Here is a 22,877-nt window from a genome sequence, read left to right on the forward strand (position 1 = left end):
CGATAAGATTGTTGGCTGGTCGCCAACAACCAACGTGTATTCCACCGAATGTAACTAAACAGAATACGTCATGTATTTATGTATTCAGTGTATGTATATATGTATGTATGTATGTATGTATGTATGTATGTATGTATGTATGTATGTATGTATGCATGTATGTATGTATGTATGTATGTATGTATGCATGTATGTATGTATGTATGCATGTATGTATGTATGTATGTATGTATGCATGTATGTATGTATGTATGCATGTATGTATGTATGTATGTATGTATGTATGTATGTATGTATGTATGTATGTATGTATGTATGCATGTATGTATGTATGTATGTATGTATGTATGTATGTATGTATGTATGTATGTATGTATGTATGTATGTATGTATGTATGTATGTATGTATGTATGTATGTATGTATATATATATGTATGTATGTATGTATGTATATATATATGCATGTATATATGTATGTATATATGTATATACGTATATACGTATTTATGTACATATACATACACACACACACACATGTTTAAAAGATTTAGAAATGCACACATAAACAAATTCATAGACACGTTGTACACACATATATACATTCTTGTAAGAAAAATCTAGTTTTAAAGATTTATAATTTCAAAAAAATTATATTAAGTTAAACGAAATAAAACATTTCTTGAATTCGTATAAATTAATATGAATGATCTGTATAATAATGATACATAATCATTAAAATTATTAGATCATTTTCTTGCAAGTTTTATTTGTCAAAAGAAATTATATATATATATATATATAAATCTATTGCAAACATTTAACATTCGTCTTCTATCGAAAGTATTAATCTCAAAATTCTCTGAACGCATAAAGAATGCATCGGTCAGGTTGCTTGTTTTCGTTGAACGTATATATCCGAGCTTATCGGTTATACTGATAGATAATAATATCTTCATTTTCTTCGCGACCAATAATGATCGATTATTCACATTGTTTAAAATCTTTCTACAAAAAATATCTTGACAATGTTATAATGACAATAGCAACAGCGATCTTCTAAGTTATTAAATCACAACAGATAATCTATTTACATAAGATTTTTAGATTATTTTAGGCCGATTGTAGGGACTAAAAAAAAAAAAAAAAGAAAAGAAAAAAGGATCGACGAGTAACGGGGTGCATTACTCTTCGACGTGAGGAAAAGAGTACGTTGTAGAAAAAACAAAAGAAAAGGGTGGGTAGAGGGATGAAGGGTGAAAAGGGAAGATGCTTTTATTTGTACGTCGTGAAAACGGACCTCGGTGCGCATGTGGAGTATCCCTGCCCTGCGCGGGCTTCATCGACCCTTAAACCATTTCGTACTTTCCAGTATGTGCCTGGCCGTTCGACGTCGCCGGTTAATCGACGAGGAAAAGAGAAAAATAGAGACAGATATAGAGATAAAGATAGAGATAGAGAAAAAGAGAGAGAGAGAGAGAGAGAGAAGAAGAGAGGAAAAAAAATAAAAACAAAAAGAGAGAGAGAGGGAGGGAGGGAGGTAAAGGGAGACAATAGAATCAATAACGATAAACTGGTAACGAGTCTACCAAGAAAGATTAAGATCGGATTTTACTCGGATGCTGTCCTTATCTTCAGTGCAATGGACCAACAAAATCGACCTGGATCTTCACGTCTAAGGATGCTACGAACTATGACGGAAGATTCGCGATAAGAAGGCGGAGCCAAAAAAACGAAAAGAGAATTCTCCAGGGAATAGGACTCGAGTGATATCGAGTTTTTTTTCAGGATATAATTAATATCCTGAAATTATAATTATTTCTCTCTTTCTCTCTCTCTCTCTTTCTTTTATTTTTTTGTTTGTTCTTATTTATAGTTTTTATTATCGTGGGTGGGTAGGAAATATTAGGGAAAGATTTATGCAAATATGTATTTATATGTGTACGTGTTGTACATCGGCCATGGTGGCTTTAAATGTCTTGCAAGGAAAGGAGTGCGAACGCGATGAAACGTGATATGTAATAATACTCTGCTTTCTCTCTCTCTCTCTCCCTTCTCTCTCTCTCTCTCTCTCTCTCTCTCTCTTTCTCTCTCTTTCTCTCCTTACACTCTCCCTCCCTCTCTCTTCTTTCTATTTTTTTTGTTACATTTTTTTTATTATTATTACTCTCTCACTTACTCGTTCCGAACGATGCGATTCCTTAAATCGTAATATTACGCTTCTAAACACGGTTGAAAACTAGGATGCATGACCGATCGAATGCCTCTCGCTTCTTCTTTTTCTCCTTCTTTTTCTTTTACTTCCCCCTTTCCTATAAGAAAAAAGAGGGGAGAGAGAGAGAGAGAGAAAGAGAAATTTCGAGCGAGAATTATGAAAGTATTCGAGAACGTAAGATTCTTGATAGATAAGGAAAAGTTTCTACGATCTATGATTTTTCAACGATGCGGATTATCCTGGTCCATTAGGAAATATTCGATAATGAATGAATGAAATGATTTATAATTAAAATTTTTCTCTTTTTGTTTGTGTGTTGACTGCAATGTTCTTTGAAAACAAAAATAAAAAAAATGTTGAATGATATATTTTTTTTCGCGTGTTTGCAATTCGTCGATCAATTGATCTATACAAAAAAGAAATTTTATTCTTGTCGTAGCTTGAAGATATATATATATATATATAATATATATATATATATATATATATATATATATATATATATACACATAGGTATATACTTGTCCTGGTTTACGGTACGTCTCATTTTACGTAAGAATGCTTGCGGATTTAACTTGTTATCTCTCTCGGTAATTCGTTCACACGCGCTAATTGTTTCCTCTTTCTCTTCAAAGGTAGTTATTTATTTAACTATTTATCTATCATCTATCTATGTATCTAATTATCTATAGGACAGTAGAAGACAGCGAGTAAATTCCTTTGCTGTAAACACCTGTTCAGCTTTTTCCAAACATATGAATTAAAACTCGTGGATCAACGATCGATCGATCGTGAGAAATATCAAGACTCCATTTTGGAACTGGACTTTTTAAATTTCATAAGAAGAAGTTGACTAATGACAAAACAATGAACGTCTTAAATTAAAGAATATAATTGAAGAATATAAAAATTAACAAAGTTTTCTATCAATATTTCAAAGATGAATGCGTTTGTTGGAATGTGCGTTGCTAACGAGTGGAATCGTCAAGGCACCGTTTTACGATGCCAGGAAAAGCCGAGAATGAACGTAAAGATAAGCAAAACGAAGAATGGAATGGACTCGTTACCACCACCACATAAGATCTTTATGGTCCTACGTGGTATCCTGACACCTGCGACTGCTCGACTTATTCGGAATAAATTATCCAAAAGGTAGAAATTAACGAGATAGATTTCTCAAGGATAGATATTTGTCTTTCCATTTTTCTTTTTTTTCTTTTTATTTCTTCAGTAAAAGATAGATCTTTATCATATTTATTATCATATCATTCTTACAATATTATTCTCGTATTATTTTACAAATCCTTTTTATATTATTTTATAAACGAACTATATACATATTTTCGTATATTGCATTCGTGATTTACATATATTTACTAAATGTAACGCACCATAAAGCGAACACTAACATTTTATTAGTATCGTCAGCATCCAGAATAACTCTGTATCTCTGTTTCTCTGTCTTTTCTCATCGAGAAAAAGAAGAAAGAGAGAGAGAGAGAGAGAGAGAGAGAGAGAGAGAGAGAGAGAGAGAGAGAGAACACCAGATTGCTTGGAGCGTTCGTTGGTCTCTCGAAACGAACGCCGTTGTTGTACCACAGCATCGTTAACTGCCGTTTTGAGAAGGGCTGTAGGCAGGAATATAAGAGTTATAACGAACAACAACAACGCGCTAACGATGCCACGCTTTATTGCACTCGATCCAATGATGTCGGAAAAGAAAAACTCCAGGAATTGTTGAAGAGTCGAGAAAATCTGAAGTCGAGAGAAACAGAAAAAAAAAAATGAAAAAGAAATGAAAAGAAGTAGTTTGAATTCGAGAATTCGCTTGAAAATTAGCGCGGAAAAAATCGAATCTCTTATTGAAAATTTGTTGAGCGTAAATCGTATGTCAAGATGAACGATGACGACGACGATTGCGACGATGAAAGCGCGGGAAATACAAAGCGAAATTTTGTTTTTTTGATTCTTTTACGGAAAATCGTCGAATTCTTCCATTCATACGACAACGGTGTACATGTAGATGTATATTTATTTTCTTTTATCACGGATATATGTATAGAACGATTGGTCAGCATTCCATTGGCTGTGCAACAACGTAACTTCGGGGCGTTTCCCTATCAGCAGAATTGCTTCGAAGGCTAATAAAATCCGTTAGCTCGCATTTTGCCGGGATTTGATCTTCGTGCGTGTTATAAAAATGTTAAGCTTCTATTCAACTCCCGATCGTCCTCATCGTACGAACATGTTTTTCAAAGTCGTTACAGTTTTAATGGAGTCGTACGTAATCTTGTGATTTCTTTCCTTTTCTTCTTTTTATGACATAATAAGATCGTATTTTTGTGAACGAGATCATAAATTTGTCTCCTCGTCTTATCATACAAAACAAAAAGAAAACATTTAATTAAATTAAATAAAACGTGTTGAAGCATCATATAGCGTGATGCTTCGTATTTGTTCAAAATACTCACACTTTTTTAATGAATATTGAAATTGTTTCAGGACTCGAGAAGGTAATAACAACAACGGTACTCCAGTAGGACAATTAGGGTCGACGCGTCATGGACCTCAGCTGATGAGCCTGCTTCGTTTATGCACCACTGTGCACCACCACCACCACCACCACCACCAACAACAACAACAACAACAACAACAACAGTCTTCCCAGTGCGGTATTTTGCATTCCGACAAAATATTTCCGAACCCGTCGTCGGAACTTTATCAGGAGGAGAGGATAAATTCGTCTCAGGAAATTCCTATTGACGAGCTGGCTCTACTAGCTAAGCTGGAGGAAGCCAATAGGTACCTAAATTTACATTCAAATGCGTTCTTAACGATTCTCTTCTCTTTGCGACGTCTGGTCACGTTCAAATTTATGATCAACGAATTCTGATGAATCTTTCGAAGAAAATGATTCTATTTTAAATCGTAATTATTTTCTTTGTTATGCCTTTCAATTACTTTACCATTGTATTCGATCATAAATTCGTTGCTATTTAAAATTCTTAAAGAATCATTTTGAAATTATAAGCATAGTCATTTGAGTAAATATTTTATTTACAGGCTCATCGAGTCGGATGCAAAGTCGCTTAACTCTCTTCAGAGTAATCATAGTAGGAAAGGTTCGGACACATCGCAGGTGTCCGTGGCGTCGGGGGGTAGCGGAGGTAACGGAGATGCCGCACCCCGACGCCACACGACTGCCGATGGTGAAGAGAACACCTGGAGTTTGTGGGGTCACATAGTTTCCGATTGGGATTATCATTGGAAGAAGAGAAAAGATTTTGTCAAAGAATTAGTCCGACAGGGTATACCCCATCACTTCAGGTAAATTGAAAGAAGAAAATTAAAAAAATAGATAGTTATTAAAGATAGAGATAGAAAAAGAAAAAGAGAGAAGATTACCTTCTTGTACATATTGTATATTGCATAACTATAGTGATGTCGTAAAAGTAGGACATATGCGAACACGCATATGCATCGTCGTCGTCATCGTCGTCGTCGTAGTTCATGTCAACAACGATAATAGAACTATGCATCTTCTTTTTCTTAGTTTATAATAGTCGACAAGTTTTTTCTTTACTTGTTATTTCTCTTTTTTAAACGGTGCTTTGTCTAGCGTAGTTAGATATATTTAGAGATTTAAGAGTATAAAAACATTTTAGGGGTATCGTCTGGCAATTGTTGAGCGGCGCACACGATTCTCCTGTAAAAAAACAGTTCGCAGAATATATCAAAGCAACGTCAGCCTGCGAGAGGATTATCAGGAGAGATATAGCGAGAACATATCCTGAACATGACTTTTTTAAGGAAAAAGATGGTCTTGGTCAGGAGAGTTTGTTTAATGTTATGAAAGCGTATAGTCTTCATGATCGCGAAGTGGGCTACTGCCAAGGTTCGGGATTCATTGTAGGATTGCTTCTTATGCAGGTGCAGTATTGTGTTCCTTTTATAACGGATAACACGCGATGGATATCTTCCTGACCGTTATCCAAAATAATATAAAAAAGAAATAGAGAGAGAGAGAGAGAGAAAGAGAGAAAGAAAAAGAAAGAAAAAAGAAAAAAAAAAGAGAAATAGAAAAAACAGTATACCGATTTTACCTTTGTTTTCAACGATTTCTTTTTTAACGGCTTGTTGCAGCAAATGCCAGAGGAAGAAGCTTTTGCAGTATTAGTAGCGCTTATGCAAGAGTATCGTTTGCGAGATATGTTTAAGCCGAGTATGGCAGAATTAGGGGTGTGCATGTATCAATTAGAACATTTAGTCGCCGATACGCATCCCGAACTACACGCTCATTTCACGGCTCAAGGTTTTCATACTTCGATGTACGCCTCCTCTTGGTTTCTCACGCTGTTCACCACGGCACTGGGACTACCCCTCGCCTGTCGTATCTTTGATGTATTCCTATCCGAAGGAATGGAGATAATCTTCAAAGTTGCGCTGGCTATGTTGCATTTAGGAAAGGAGGATTTACTAAGTTTGGATATGGAGGGCATGTTGAAGGTAATGATGATTTTCACGTGGCTGGACAGTCCAAGTGTATATATTAAAGCGATTAATGCGTTCACTGTCGGATAATTTATCTACTTATCTATAGATTAGTATAATTTTTACTTGATAAAACACTTGTGTGTTATCTGAATACGTTATTTAAGCAGTTTCAATTCGATGCAGAAGCTGGTTAACATCTTTCAACTTCATAAACTTATAGCGAAGGACAGTGAACGGTGTTAATACTTTATTGGCGGCGTGAGAGTACGTAACTCATCGTGGTAGATCGATGTGCGAGACGGCTTTTGTCAATGAAGTCACGCCTACGCGTTAGTAGAAGTAGGTCGGTTAGCAACAATATATATTTCCATTTTACAGATACCGAGCTCGCGTTTTTCTGTGTGTATTTATTTAAACATTCGCTTTTCGATCGACTAAACACGTATGTGTGTGTGTATATATATATATATATATATATATATATATATATATATATATGCGTATGTATATATATATATATATATATATATATATATGCGTATGTATATATATATAATGCATATATATATATATATATATATATATATATATATATATAATACATATAGATACATATATATTTGTTTGATAAAGATAGAATATCGTTGTAAATAGTAAATTGTGTGTAAATTATAAATAAAAAGTTGCGTAATGCGAAATATTTGATGCAGTTTTTCCAGAAACAATTACCGAGCAAAGCTGAGAAAGATCCGGACGTACTTATGAATCTGGCATACAGCATGAAAATAAATCCAAAGAGGATGAAGAAGCTGGAGAAGGATTATACCGTACTCAAGATGAAGGAGCAAGAAGAGATGGTAGAATTACGGAGACTCAGGGCGGAAAATAGATTACTCAGGCAAAGAACTGAACTTTTAGAGGCCGAATCTGCTGAGCTCGCCGACAGATTAGTGAGAGGTCAAGTTTCTCGTGCGGAAGAAGAGGAAACTGCGTTTGTAGTGCAAAGGGAATTGGCTGCCCTTCGACACACGCATCTTGAGACCAGTCATCAGCTCGAACAAGCCCACGATGAACTCAGATCGTTGTCTCTTCTTTTAGAGGAAAACGTGAACTCGCGACAATCGTCGCTCGACGAGATCCTGTTGAAGCAGGAAGCTTTATCGCAAAAGGAGGAACTGATACAGTGCCTACAAGAGGAATTGGTTAGGGTCAGACTAAGCGAGGCTGAAAATGGAGTAACGATCAGGGAACTTAGGGCCAGAATACAGGAATTGGAACAAGACAAAAAGACTTTACGCGAATCAACACCTGATAATTCTGTTGCTCATCTGCAGGAAGAACTGATCGCTGTTAAACTCAGAGAGGCAGAAGCGAATCTCTCTTTGAAGGTAAAAATTATTATCTTTTTATTTCGTTTACGCTTCTTTTATCATACCAGATCTTCTTTTTTTTTTATAACTATGATGTTCTCGTAGGATCTCCGACAAAGGGTTATAGAATTGAGTGCTGCGTGGCAAAGGCATCTACAGGAGCATAGATCTGCTCAATCCGCTCCAGCAGCGGATTCAACACCGAAAAAGTTACTTTTTTGGGAAAATAGAGGTCACGAAGTACAAAAGTACGAGGAAGATCTGATGACCACCAGAATTCGAGAGATGGAAGCTCTTACTGAGGTCAAAGAACTTAGGCTTAAGGTCATGGAACTCGAAACTCAAGTACAGGTCGCTACAAATCAATTGCGTAGGCAAGATGAAAATGGGAAAGTACTTAAGGAAGAATTGGAGAATGCACGTGCTGCGGAAAAAGTTCTCGCTGCCAAGTTGCGAGATGAACAGCGTAAGTACGCCGATTTGGAATCGAAAATAAAAGATGAGACAATGATGGCTAGGATACGTGATGCTGAACATGCTCAACAAGTTGCCGAGCTTACGCAGAAAATTTCTTTGCTCGAATTAAAGGTAATTTGATTTGATTTAATCAAATTTCTTATTAACCCTCTATGGGCCCGTGTAACTTTCAGGTCACATTTTAATTTATCGAGATTTTACCAAATAATTATAGCTTTTTTCATGAGATGGCGCATAAATCTTAATTTAATTTTTTTGGATTTAAAACAAAAATTCGCCCCATAGAGGGTTAATTATTGTTTTCTTGATATATATATATATATTTTTTTCTATTTTTTTGTGTTTTTTTATTTTCATTGTAGAACGAAGAAATGCACGCGGAAGGTGAGCTAAGAAATAATTTAGATGACAGTGAGAGAGTAAGAGAACTCCAAGATAAAGTTGCGGAACTAAAAGCAGAGGTAAGTAGAGAAAATTGATTGAGAATAAGCTAGACAGAGTTATATTATTAATTGCATCACATAGAAGCAATTTTAAAAGTTGCAGTAAGGGGTGAAGTTTTGTCATTTATGATCATGATCATGACAAACTTGGATAATATTCGTTAATCACATCTGTCATTATCATTATTATTCGTATATTACTAGATAAGGTGGTAAGTTTTTTGCATATGAACGACAATAAACCTAATATGATCTCTACAAGGAATGCTATTTAAAGAGAAAATTAGGATTAGTTAGAATATCAATTTTTCATATTAGCTTAAAGATATTAATTCGAAAGTTTATTATTTTTTAATTAAAAATTATTATTACGTTTATTGTATTTAAATACAAAACCTGTAATTTTTGACAGATTATATAGAAGTAGCTGTAACTGTAGGAGCCTATAGATTAACAATCGTTTCTTAGTACCCCAAGATATAAATAGACGTTATGTCTACATATATGCGTATAAAAATTAGAAGATGTTAAGCTTGTAGTTCGTAAATATTGAAAACCCCCGCATATCTTCTCGTAATAAGTTTAAATAGTGAACAGAGTAAAGATGTATTATCTAATAGCGTAATACGAACTAAGTTTTTATAATTTGGTTATTTCTCTACTTGATTCATACACATAACAACTCACTAATACTTTGAGAATAGGATAAAATGTTTATATATAAAAGCTGAAAATTAAGATATCAAAATATCACTTATTTAATGTTCTTACTAATATTCAATGGTACTGCTTTTCATGCATTTTTTTTTACATGTTTGCCTCCAAATTTGATGCACATCCTACCCATATCAAAGATTTTCTATTTATATGAATTTCAATCCAATTGTGAATAACTTCAGAGATAAAAAATATTTTCTAAATTTTTGTGCATGTCTTTAAATGTTGACCTGTACAAAAATATGGATAATTAATGTGATATGTATATACATATACATACATATATATACATATACATACATATATATATACATATACATACATATATATATACATATGTATATATATAGTTGTTATTTTCTATAATTTTATGTTACTGTAAGCACAAATTTTTAAAATCATACCAGTAAAATTTGTAAAATTATTAATTGGTGTGTATTCATTGTAAAACGTCAGTGGGGCAAAAAGGTATTGTAAATTGTGCTTCTTTTCTACTGTAACAATAATTATTGTGTTACACTCATAAATAATGTCATGCACAAATTGCACCTCTTACTGCAATGTAACGCTAATTACCACGCTTAGTATTGACATTGCTTTCAGTTATAAACTTACATAAATTTGAATACATGATAACGGCAAGATGAAAAATAATTCGATCGGTTTTGGATACGTTTAATCTTATCGTTTATAACTTTCATTCATAACATCTATATGTTTTCTCAGTTTTAGCCTTTGGTGGAAGGTCATTCCTCGTTCTAACAATCCTTTAGATTAGAGACTTTACTACATTTTGACACACACGTGTACACGAGACTGAACGAACGCATTTTTATCGTTTCAGTATATAGTTTACTTATTTATATATAGAGTATATTTGTAGCATCCATTATTAGTTGCAGTTGGTATACATAATCACACCAACACAGCTTTTGTGACATCGTGTGTGAAAATAATGTGATCGAACAGGTACCTCTATGCATTAAGGACGCAGTACGTTACGTCATTTATCGTTTATCGTGATATTGACTTCCTTTGAATGAAAGTTCATCCCATTCCGAATTTGCTAAGGCCAAAATTATTCACACAGCTTTTACTTATTTCTCAAGTGATTATTTTTCTTTATATATTTCATTTTTGCAGATATAAGTATCAAATTATGGCACATCAAGTCATAAAAGATGCTTTTATACATTGCCACTGCGCTGGTTTATATTAAGCTATTGTTACCATTAAACACCATTTATTTCTTCATATCTATTCACAGAAGTATGTAACAACATTGTTAGATTAACGCTTTTCTAGACAGAATATATGTAATATTTTATATAGTTTTGTGTATAGTTTTGTAAAAGATAATATATTATTACTAATAACGTTCTTAATAGAGCCAAGTTCAACATTGATCGTTGACAACATTCATTAAAAATTCATCCGTCTCACCCATTGCCCTTTGAAAATGTTGCATTAGTTGGTGAGAGTTAGCACAGCATAGAGAATACACATACTATAGAGTTAAGTGAAATATTAAGTCGGAATACTTTGAAGACAATTCTAGGATATATAGAATTTATTAAATAATAATATGATAACTTTTGTTCATGTTGGAAGATATTACGTAAAGCGTGTAATGAGAACAAGAAGGACTACACTGCTAATCCTTAGTGTATAAAGGTACCAAGGCACTACGTTAATACTAATAGAAGGATCTAATCGTTTCTGTAAAACTAACCCTCTACTGCTGTGTTATCTCTGTCTCCTTAGTTCCCTACGCCAATCACCAGCCCGGAGACTGAGCCTTGGCGCTGGGTCGAGTAAGTCTTTACCCATCTGTAAGCATTATTTTTTATCATTTCATATGCGTAGCATGGTATATACCTACTTGTGAAATTTTCAAAAATTCGTTGTTATTATACATTTCTATTCGTTAATAATTAGTCGTATTAGTCTAATCACTATCTTTCGTGTATTTTTCTATTATTTTTATTACAATTATATAATCTTGGAACATATATTTTTTTTCATTATATTATTCGAAATAAAATATATTACGATAACAATAAGTAGAGTTCCACGAAAGGAATCGTATCTTTTTTTCTTGTTTTTTTCTTGATTTGTTTATCTCGTGTCATTTAGTTTTGACTTTCATAGATGTATAAGATTGTATATAAGAATTCGTAATGTAAATAATCATAGGCATTCCTACGCTACCTCTCAAGTCGGTTGTTAGTCAAGACGGTTCGCGAAATATATACGTGTATCTTGAAATTATTAATTATAACCAAATATTACGTCTTTCTTATTCCTATTTTCCAGCGGATGATAATAATAATTATAATAATTAATAGGTATTGGGTCTTTGATAATACTGCATGTTTGTATCACTATCCTACATACATATATTTCACATGTTTTCGTTCGTTTCTTTATTTTTTTCTTACTTTATTTCCTCATTTTATTTCAATGTTTTTACTTTTCAATCGCGCTACATATACGCACGAATAATTTCTTTCGTAATTCGTTATGATATCGCTTAGCCGATGCTGTAATTAATCATAAGCACAAGAATGTCGCATCGTCCATACAATAATAGCCGCATGTGTCGTTTGCACTATTTTGCGTCGCCATTGTTATCAGTAGAATAACACTAACGTAAATCGTAGGAATCGATCTTAAAGATCATTCAAAAATACAACAAAGTATTACATATAAGAGGCTTCGTTCGTTCATTTTTAGAAAATGTAGGGTGGTCGTATAAAATCGGTTCATACGTTCGTATTTCGTATATGACGTATATGTCAAATAATATTAAAGATTTCATTATCGTTTATAAATTGATAATAATATCATTGCTAATGTAAGCAAGTTCAAACGGATACTGTATATAATAATGTTATATCTCGATCGTAAGAATAATTTTTATAATGTATACGAAATAGGATCATATGATCATCAGTGTCGATAAAAACGATTTCGTCGTTATCGATCTAGCGTCGTTTTTAGGAAAAATCGTTTGCCCGAGTATAAATTTTTGTTGCTGTTTTGATAAGCGAAGGACAGAATGACAGAAATAGGACGAGGAAAAACGAAGAAGACGCTCGATGATATCGAACGAATCGAATGGTACACATTACAGTTTTGTATTATATATTTTCACAGGTCATGAGGTTAGAAAGTTGGAAACAACGTTGGACCGGCCATGGTGATCATCAACCCGTTCGAAGTTTTAGCATCGACACTGAGAGTGAGTTAGACGAGCGGGATCTGAGGATTTGTTTACCAGATCATATCAACACGACCACTCCAAACTCACCCGAGGTATAGAATTCTACGTCTAAATACAGACGCACTCTTAGGCAGCTAATTATTGTTCAAACAATACTCCATTGTCGAAGAACCGAGTGAATCCTTTGTTCGTGACCGTGTTCTCTCTCTCTCTCTCTCTCTCTCTCTCTCTCTCCTCTTATCTTTCTCTTTCTCTCTCTTTTCAAAGAAATAACGATTTTTTAAAAGAAATTACGTTCAAAGAAATTACGTTGATTATCGATTAAAAATTTTATGTTAGGCCCGTAAGGCTTATATTTATGTGTATCGTTATTATTGATAGGTAAAGAGAGAGAGAGAGAGAGAGAGAGAGAGAGAGAGAGAGAGAGAGAGAGGAGCGGGAGGGAGAAAAGAAAAGGACGAAGGAGTGAGAGAAGAAAATAGAGTAACGTTTGACTAACGTAGTGGAAAAAGTATCTTCTCTGATCGTCGTATTACGAAGAAAGACGATCGTTTCATTTTTATCGTATAGATGTTCTCGATTATAATCAAGCTTTTTATTCGAAACATTCATTAATCTTCCATCTTCTTCTTTTCAATTATCTATTCATTCGTTCATTCATTCATTCATTCATTCGTTCATTCATTCATTCTTTTTACTTTCTGTTTTTTTCATTTAATCATTTGCACGGTTAACTGTGTTGTTAGTGCGATAACGTTTTCTACGTACGCTTTATTACCGGGATAAATATATCGTGCTAAGTTATTGATAGCGATGCAGGATGTCAACCATTACCTATGATTCATAGCAGTGACTATTATCGAATAGATCGGTGTTGTTTCAACTATACATTGATATTATCAAAAATGCGAAGAGATCTTTGCGGAAGTTCGTTAGAACGCATTTTTATAGGAACGTGTTATGTTTACGAATTGGCGAATAGATAGGGGGACATGGGGTGGGGGAAGCGGCAACAAATGAAATAAAAACGACGAAAGCATTATATAGATAGATATCGATACGAATATATGAGATATTAGTTCGAATAATTAATTAGTATTTTATGGAAATGTAAACTTGATCCTTTTTTATAAAATTTGTTGGTAATAAAAAAAAAGATAAATAAATAATTGTATTTAGAATAATAACATTTCCATTTCGATATCTCGTAACACTTTCAAGCAACGGTCAAAAATCAAAGTTATATACATAGCACGTTCCTTTATTTATATTATATTTTACACAGTATGATATATGTAGGTACAACGAATTATAAACGTATGACTGTCAAATCATCAATTGAATCATTTCCAATCGAATTTTTATCTTTGCTCGATGGATTTATAAATAACACAAACACATACCAGAAAAACGTACACACACGCACGTATACAAACATATTTATAAGAATGATCATGCGAATACTTTTTTAACTTGGAAAGCTTGATTATAGTCACCAGCCGATCAAACATTTTCGTAGAGTCTAATAAATGTAGAGAAAAAAAATAATCGATTGGTTTTTTTTTATATGCATTAGTCGAATTTTTAAAAACAAGAGATTATTATTATAATTATTGTTAAATTCGATCGAATTCGTAGGATCATGTATTTGATATAGAAATGATCGAGTGATTTCGGATACTTATTAATAGAAAATCTCTCAAAAAAAGACTCGATCGTATTGATTTTAAAGAAAAATATAGTACTAACAAAAGACAAAACAAGATAGTTTTACCAACGACGGTTCTCATTCTCTCACGTATGTATATTCTTACGGCGATATATACGTGCGTTTAAATATTATTAATGTAATTTAACAAGGTGTAATGTGTAATCTGGCGCACAATATAGAGAGATTACATTTTACATGGAGTCTAATTTCTCTAATTTGCATATTACGATTAAGCGTATGATAGACGATTATTTGCTACGAATTATAATTATTATTATTATTATTATTATTATTATTATTATTATTATTATTATTATTATTATTATTATTATTATTATTATTATTATTAGTATTAGTATTAGTATTATATATTATACATTTAATTATAGCATATACTTATCGTATATTCGTGATAGAGAAAAAGCAGATTTGATTTTTTCCTTCTTCAATGAATTTAATTTAAACGATTACAGATTGTTGAAACTGAGACCGAACGAGGTAATCGGGAGTACTTGTAAAAAAGAAAAGAAAAGAACAGAAAATATGATTATTGCCCGGGTAACTCGTTCCTTAACAGTGACCTTCCTAGGATGTGATAGTAACTTCTGACGTAAGTAAATCGCGTTTTGAGAAAGCAGAAGCATAATGAAAAGCTATAACAAAAAAAAAGAATAGTAAATAAGAAAAAAATAAGCTGCTGCTTTGTCTTTTTTATTAACAAAATTTCATTTTAGCCTATATACGTAATAGGTGTTATGTACATATATATATATATATATACATATATATATATATATATATATATATATATACATATACATATACATATATATTTATATTTATATTTATATTTATATTTATATTTATATTTATATTTATATTCATAAGATACATATTTCACGACGTTTACGTCGATTTTTTCTTCGCTTTGGCCTAATATCTTATACGTCCATCATTTCTTTTTTTTTTATTTTTCTTTTTTTTTTTAATTTCTTCTCGTTTGTAAATACGTAATTGTCTTAAATATAAAACATTTCTGCGAACACTGTAGAGAAAGCGAATTTGCACTGATTCACGAAGATTAGAATTTATTGATAGAATTTATTATTATTTTTATTCTTCCTCTTATTATTATTATTATTATTATTATTATTATTATTATTATTATTATTATTATCATTCTTATTATTAGTATTATCATTATTATTGTTATTATTATTATTATTCGCTTTCGTGCATGTGTGCGTGTGAAATTTGCATGCATGTGCGGTGTCTTTGTTCGAGCGAGCACGACACACTAATAACATGTTTATGAAAATAATTTTTTTAATTATTATTTTTTTCTTAAACTTATTGCTTTTTGCAATAGGTTCAAATAGCACGTAAGAACGTCTTAATTAATGAAATTGAAGATTTTTTAACTGTTCGATACAGGCTAATCTTGGGATTTACAATAATGAAAAAAAAGATTTGTCGATTTTTGTCTCGAAGAGAGTAGATATATGTATAGAAAGAAAATCATCAAATTGTTATTCATCTATTCATTGCGTGTAATTTGTTTCGTGTAATAGTATATATTGAAAAGAAAAAGCGTATATGCATCTAAAAAAAACACACACACATACAGGGTAAAATTATGGAAAAAAATACTTTATTATTCCTTATTTACGTACATATATATACACAATATATATATATATCCCCAATATATATATATACACACACATACATACAAACATATATACATATACATATACATAAATATAAGAACACTTTCCATATTTCATGCATATAAAATATAATTACATATATACAGATAAAAGAAAAAAAGAAAAAGAAGGAAAAAAGCAGAAGTGCGAAGCTTATCAACTTTCTCTGCACTGTTACATTTTTTATATAAATATGTAAATGTAGGCTGCACTTTTGATAATATATTATCGCATTGTATTCCGAGTATAATACATCGATATCGTAAAGTAAGTTCTGCAAATCCGTCTTCGTAGTTAACTTTTTTAGAACTTCGTCATGTTCATTTAACGCGAAAAGAAAGATAAAAATTATCTTATTATTTAATTGAAGAGAAGTGGCAATTAATTTATAGTTTTACGACGATTAACGTAAGAAAATAAAAATTGATTTAACTTCGTCGAACGTTAGTGGAAAGATAACACAACGCGATGACGAATATACAATTTATTTATATCGTTTAAAGAAAAAGTTATGCAATAAAATTTTTCATGAAATACGCCGTTGACGATGAGTAAATCAGATTAGAATACCGATAGGGATCTTAGAACAAAGTAGTGCTCGTAAATTTTTCCGATAGCCCTTGAATGGATGAAGATTTCGACATATGTATCTTTCTCGTAGAAGAAAGTGCAAGAAAGTATAAAGAAATGGTCCATTAAAAGGTTAAAATAAAAAAGAAAAAAAAAATCAATGAAAGAACGAGGATCGTTGTCAATTCACAATGGAATCGAATAGAAAAAAAAAGAGAAATAAAAATTCAATAAAGAAAAATGAAAAGAAACAAAATAAAATGATTTTTTAACAGATAGAATGAAGTTAAACTAAAGTAGGTGAAAAAAAAAATGAATTATATTCGGGTCATTAAATTTAATTATGTATACTTAACGAATATAACGTAATATCGTAGCCAAGAAATTAATATATACAACATACATACATATACATATGTATATGAGTGTATATATATATATATATATATATATATATATACACATATACACATCATGCATACTGACTCTTAGGAGAGTTTTCTATATGTCGAAGCAAACGTTGATTTTACACGAACTTTTTTACAGACGAAGAAAAAGATACAAAAAAGAAACAAAAAGCACAGACTCTACATAGATACATATATACGTACGCATGTATTTTTTCCACTCCATGTAACATGTACATTTTTATATGCGACAAAAGAGAACACATACTTTTTTGTTTTTCTTTTGTATTTTTTTTTCCTTTTTTTTGCATATGAGAAAACAATTTGACAAAATCAAATCGTACGTAATAAGATACTTAGACGAGAATGTACGTGATGATAGTGAATACATAAAAAAATAAAAATATAAAAAATTAGGAAAAACAATAATATATATATATATATATATATATATATATATATATATACATATATATATATGTATATATGTATATGTATATGTATATTCGTTTAAAAGACAAACACAATTTGTCGACGTTTGTATATTTCTATAAAGAATTTTATAATTTAATATCGAAATTTATCTTAGTGATCTTTCTCTTCTCACTCCGTTTTCGTTTTTTCGTTTTTTGTTTTTTTTTCTTCTTTTTTTGTTTTTTTTTTTTTTCATTTTTCTTTTACGATATAGATCCGATTTCAGCAGGATAAAACAATATAACAAGAAGAAGAAGAGGAGGAGGAGGAAGAGGGGAGAAAAGCGAACGGCAAATCGATCTTAATTGAAAAATCTTCGATATTTTATAATATGATGACATGTATAAGATTGAATAAAATGTATTGCGTATTTACAATGAACTGTCTCGATATCGATCCGCGACAGTACGTACATATGTATGTATGTATGTACAAACTGACTGTGATGTGAAAGACTGATGTGTTTCTTTTTTTTTTTTTTTGTCTTTTCTTCAATTTTTCTGAATTTTTTCACGATCGAGAGGAAGGAGGAAAAGGACCAAGAAGAAAATTTTATGATCGTGAGGAACCGAAAAGGAACGACGAATAGTACGAGTATCTATGTATATATGTATGTATGTATGTATGTATGTATATATATATGTATATATATACAATATAAATGGTGTGATGTCTTTACCTATCTATAAAGGATTATCCTTTGACCATTTCCATACTTTTGGAGATCTTTCTCTCTTTCTCTCTCTCTCTCTCTCTCTCTCTCTCTCTATATATATATATATATATATCTTTTTTTTTCTTCTCTTTCTCTCGAGTATATCTGCACATATAACCGAGGAAAGTATCCTTGTTCGATCGTGAGGAAGCCCCGGAACACACCCTATCTTTTCTATATAGTACGAGAATTAAAGTACAAAAGAGTTTCAACCTCGCTCACGAATCCGTTCTCATGATTCGCGAAAATCGAACGATGCTTCTTTTTTCTTCTCATCGTATAAAATAATCAGTGGTACGACGGGAATCATTCTCAATGTATTTTTTTTCATAATATATCACTTGGGTACTTTTAAACATGTTTATATACAGATACATATCTTGAATATTGAGAAATGTTTCACGATATTTCGAAACCAAGAACCAAAGAATTTATTTTCGATAATAGAAGGAATGAGAAAGATAGATTAATATAGTTTTTTCTTTTTCTCTCTTTCTCTCTTTATCTCTATCTATCTATCTCTACTATTTTCCTCGAGGGAATTCTTTTGGTCTGTCAGTCAATTAAAAGCAACGTAGACAAATAGCGTGCTGCTTCATGCGATTACAATTATCTCAAAGACAGAAGAGAGAGAGAGAAAAAAATAAAGGGAAAGAGAGCGAGAGAGATAGAGAGAGAGAGAGAAAGAGAGAGAGAGAGAGAGAGAGAGAGAAAGAAACACAGAAAGAGAAAGAGGGGCAGCTATCTTAATCATAAAACGTTCAAAGTAACCGCCGAGAGAGATACAAAGTAGAGGGAAGGAGAAGAATAAAAAAAGATGAGAAATAAGAATGACATGCGTGACTTGTGATCCTTCGTTTTTTCTGGTAAACAATAAAGATATCCATCCAGTTCGTTGGTTCGTTCGTTAGTTTGTTCCTCTGGTATGTCAAAAATCATTGAAACTTTTTGACGATTGGACGAGATTAAAGAATGAGAAGCGTATTTTTCATTCTGATGTAATTCGATTCAGTGCTTTTGGATCATATATATTAAATTACATTGCCAGCTAACGTTTTACGAATGTTTCTTACTATTCCAGTAGGGTTGAAAAGTCATATGCGTGTACATGTATCACCACCCCTATCTTATACTGGCGAATATGTACATGGAACAAATACGAATGTACATAAATACATACGTGTGGCATATGTATGTATCTACATAATAAGCGTTTCTAAATCTGTTCGTTGGAAATTCATTAAGCCGGACCCTTCTTTACCCTTAGCAAAACGCGGAGCAACGTAAGCTAACAGCCCCTTTCAAACGAATTCGATTTGATGTCCAGCATGGCCAATGTCGAGGGCGTGTGCTAAGCGACGAAAAGATTCTTTTTAATACTACCAAACAATCTTACTAATCTCTTTCCTTTCAATATCGATGATAACGAGATTGGTAAGAAGGTTGGAAAAGTCGATGCCTTGTCTCCGAGGGATGTGTGAGGATACATGTCTTCCATACCGGCAGAGGGAATTTTTAAGGAGCAAGAGAAAGCGAGAGAGAGAGAGAGAATGAAAAGAGAGAATCTAGCTAAAGCATCATAGAATCCAGCTCGCAAGTACTTCCTCAAATACAGGGCGAAGCATAGAACAAGAGAGAGAGAAAGAAGTCTATGGTCTGGGCACGTAGAGAGGTGGAAAAAAGTAATCCGTGAAAAGGGTGTTCTTTGGTATAGCTCTCTCATTTCTCTCTCTTTCTCTCTCTCTCTCTCTTCTCGGTTGCGCGCGACGTTGCCGGGTCCTTGGTCGCGCACAGCGATGGTGGCGACGTTGCCGAAGGGCGTAGGGCGTCAGCGTTCTCTGAAAGTGAATGAGAGAGAAAGAGAGAAATAGAGATAGGGATAGAGATAGATAGATAGATAGATGAAGAGTAAGAAAGAAATAAAGAGTATAGAGTAGCCAGAGCAAGAAGAGGGGCAGGAGGAGGAGGAAGGCGAGCCAGGGGTGGCGGAGCAATTAAATATGGCGTCTACGGCGGCGGGGTGTGGCGCTCGCGCATGCGCCGAACGCTCGCGTAGGCCTTGCGCAGGAGCGAGAAGGACGAAAGGAGTGTACGAGAGAGAAAGAGAAAGCGCTGATCGAGTGTATGTACGGGATGGAGAAGGGGGTCGGTAGGGTGGGAAAGAGAGAGGGAGCGAGGGGAGCGTCGCCGAGTGGAATGACGGGGCTCTCTCCGGCGTAGACACACCGGGGGGGTATCGAGAGGAGAAGGAGCCGGCCGGCAAGGCAGAGAGAGAGACGACGTGCATCGAGGAGTACCCGGCGTTACGTTCGTGCGGTGCGTGCTGTCGTCGAGACTAGTCGTCGGTGGTTGCTGCTACGATCTGAGAGTGTTCCGATCGCTCTTCGTGCGTATACTTCGCTTCTTTTTTACAAACGCATAGATACGCATATATTATAAGACGAAACATACTTGATATATAGACATATCGGTCGTGAGAAAAAGAAAGAAAGAAAGATAGAGCTAGAGATAGAGATAAAGATAGAGGAGAGAAGACACGCATATCAGAGAAGAGAAAAAGACTTTCGCGTACGAAGGGCAATTGTCGATTGAGAGTAAAGGAGAATCAGTTTCGAAATGACGATGGCTACCGAAACGGAGAATAACGGGCCCGAAAGTAAGGAGATAAAGGACGTGAAAGAAATGAAAGAGGCTCTGAAGGACGAGACGCCGCCGGACAACAAGCAAGAGGAGAAAGACGCCGCTAAGAAGGAGGAGGCCGGGAAAAAGGAGGAGACGGCCGACGCCGCCGGTGCCGGCGGCGGAACCGCCGCCTCCGCGGCGTCCTCCGCACCGGCGAAGCCCATCACCGTTCACAAGACCAACTACGAGAAGGACGTTGTTTATCTCTATCAATTTTTCCGTACTGCGCTTTTGCCCTCGATTTCGCCTTACTGCCTCAAGGTCGAGACGTGGCTACGACTGAATGGTATCAAGTACGAGGTAAGTCCGTCGGAGTTTAATCTTGGTTTTATTTTTTCATTTTCTTTTCTCTTTTTCCCCTTTTTTATCTACCTTTCCTTTTATTTTTTTCTTACCTATCCTCTCACCCATTGCATCGTTTTTATATCCTTATGTACATCGTGGGAGTTGCCGTCTTCGTCATCGTTGTCGTCGTCGTTGTCGTCGTCGTCGTCATTGTTGAAGGACAACGAGGTTGATCACCTCGCCCGTTCTAGAACGGCTGATCGATGGATTTTACCCGCGTTAAAGCTTCCCATTCCTAGGCGTCGCGTTTCCACGGGGAGCGCGGGACGCTGGTTCACTCCCCCTCTTCTCTCTCTATCTCTATCTATCGTTCTCTCGCCTGCCTCTCCCACCATCTCCCTCCTTGTCGCGCCAGCTTCGAAGTCCTGCTCAACTTTGATGTACCGAGGGAGCTACGAACTCTCTCACCTCACCCTGTGCGTGTATGTATATATGTATGTACGTATATATATATATATATATATATATATATATATATATATATTATGTAATATATATATACGGAGATCAACGAAGACCCGATTAGATAAAATCTTTTCCTGTATTTTCGATTTATCTATCATCGACAGATTATTATATGCGTGAGTAATCTTGTAGGTGGAGTACTTGCTCTTGTAGTTTTTCGAACGCTCCCGAAGGAGGACGCTGATTGGTCGTTCGTTGGGGTGGGAAGAGGAACGTCGGGAGTAAGAGTCTAGCATTATTATTATTATTATTATTATTATTATTATTATTATTATTATTATTATTATTATTATTATTATTTTTATTTTTAATGTTATTATTGTTATTATTATTATTATTATTATTATTATTATTATTATTATTAATATATTTTATGGATACCAAGTAGATGTTCTTTATCGTATTATAATTATCGTTGTTTTCGTAAATAATTCGTGAAAGTTACGAGAGAATTTCTCGCTCGTTTCGTTTGCCATTTGGATCGACCAATCAACGCGTTCGGTGCACAGATCGAACCTGTACGCCTTCGGATATCCGGATAACGGGATTCGATTGTAACAGCTACGTAGTAGTGTAGTAGTAGTAGTAATCTATCCGGTCTACTCCTGTGTACCGCTCGATCGCGATTCTCGGGGTAGGTTGTTCCTTCGCAGATCGTTTCAAAATGGCGTCTCTACTGTCAAGCTTCGAAATGCACCGGAATGCGTCATATTTCAGAATTTATCATCTATCTAAGTAATCAATATTTATTTTATTACTTTTATTAGTATTTATTAATTTCTTTTTCCTCTTTCTTTTTTATTTTATTTTATTTTATTTTATTCCTATATCGCAATTAGATAGTTCGCATAAAACATAA

General features: G+C 33.7%; 2 protein-coding genes and 1 long non-coding RNA gene across 17 annotated transcripts in view; 2 read left to right on the top strand and 1 right to left on the bottom strand.

The window, feature by feature from the left end:
- The window catches only part of LOC124949728 (ecotropic viral integration site 5 ortholog), a 25,481-nt gene extending 4,286 nt beyond the window's left edge, over window positions 1-21,195 (top strand). Inside the window, exons 3-13 of one of the 12 annotated variants that reach the window (XR_007101155.1) lie at window positions 2,906-3,365; window positions 4,716-5,015; window positions 5,277-5,540; window positions 5,879-6,143; window positions 6,357-6,719; window positions 7,418-8,095; window positions 8,183-8,665; window positions 8,917-9,015; window positions 12,874-13,032; window positions 18,026-20,912; window positions 20,989-21,195. Coding sequence is in view for 9 of the 12 variants with exons in the window: in XM_047495353.1 (XP_047351309.1) it covers window positions 3,154-3,365; window positions 4,716-5,015; window positions 5,277-5,540; window positions 5,879-6,143; window positions 6,357-6,719; window positions 7,418-8,095; window positions 8,183-8,665; window positions 8,917-9,015; window positions 12,874-13,032; window positions 15,125-15,169 (2,868 nt within the window). In the remaining 3 variants the exon portion in view is untranslated. Of the gene's footprint in view, window positions 1-1,479; window positions 2,017-2,905; window positions 3,366-3,508; window positions 4,494-4,715; window positions 5,016-5,276; window positions 5,541-5,878; window positions 6,144-6,356; window positions 6,720-7,417; window positions 8,096-8,182; window positions 8,666-8,916; window positions 9,016-11,325; window positions 11,389-11,478; window positions 11,547-12,873; window positions 13,033-15,124; window positions 16,350-18,025 lie in introns of those variants that run through there. The other 11 variants (XR_007101157.1, XR_007101156.1, XM_047495354.1 and 8 more) reach the window with 11 other exon arrangements.
- Window positions 8,953-13,226, bottom strand: LOC124949742. 2 transcript variants are annotated; one of them, XR_007101159.1, is made up of 4 exons: window positions 11,767-13,226; window positions 10,330-11,544; window positions 10,119-10,208; window positions 8,956-9,944 (listed from the first exon to the last, which is right to left on the bottom strand). It is a non-coding gene; the product is annotated as an uncharacterized LOC124949742 (long non-coding RNA). The 2 variants fall into 2 exon arrangements; XR_007101158.1 differs by lacking the exon at window positions 11,767-13,226 and having other exon boundaries at window positions 8,953-9,944; window positions 10,330-11,753.
- Window positions 21,052-22,877, top strand: part of LOC124949734 (failed axon connections) — a 42,827-nt gene continuing 41,001 nt past the window's right edge. For 2 of the 3 annotated variants that reach the window (XM_047495369.1, XM_047495370.1), the window contains exon 1: window positions 21,052-21,508. In XM_047495369.1, the coding sequence (XP_047351325.1) occupies window positions 21,143-21,508 (366 nt within the window). In that variant the 5' untranslated portion in view covers window positions 21,052-21,142. Of the gene's footprint in view, window positions 21,509-22,174; window positions 22,240-22,877 lie in introns of those variants that run through there. The other variant, XM_047495371.1, reaches the window with a different exon arrangement.

This window comes from Vespa velutina, chromosome 6, assembly GCF_912470025.1.
Source record: "Vespa velutina chromosome 6, iVesVel2.1, whole genome shotgun sequence".
Lineage (NCBI taxonomy): Eukaryota > Metazoa > Arthropoda > Insecta > Hymenoptera > Vespidae > Vespa > Vespa velutina.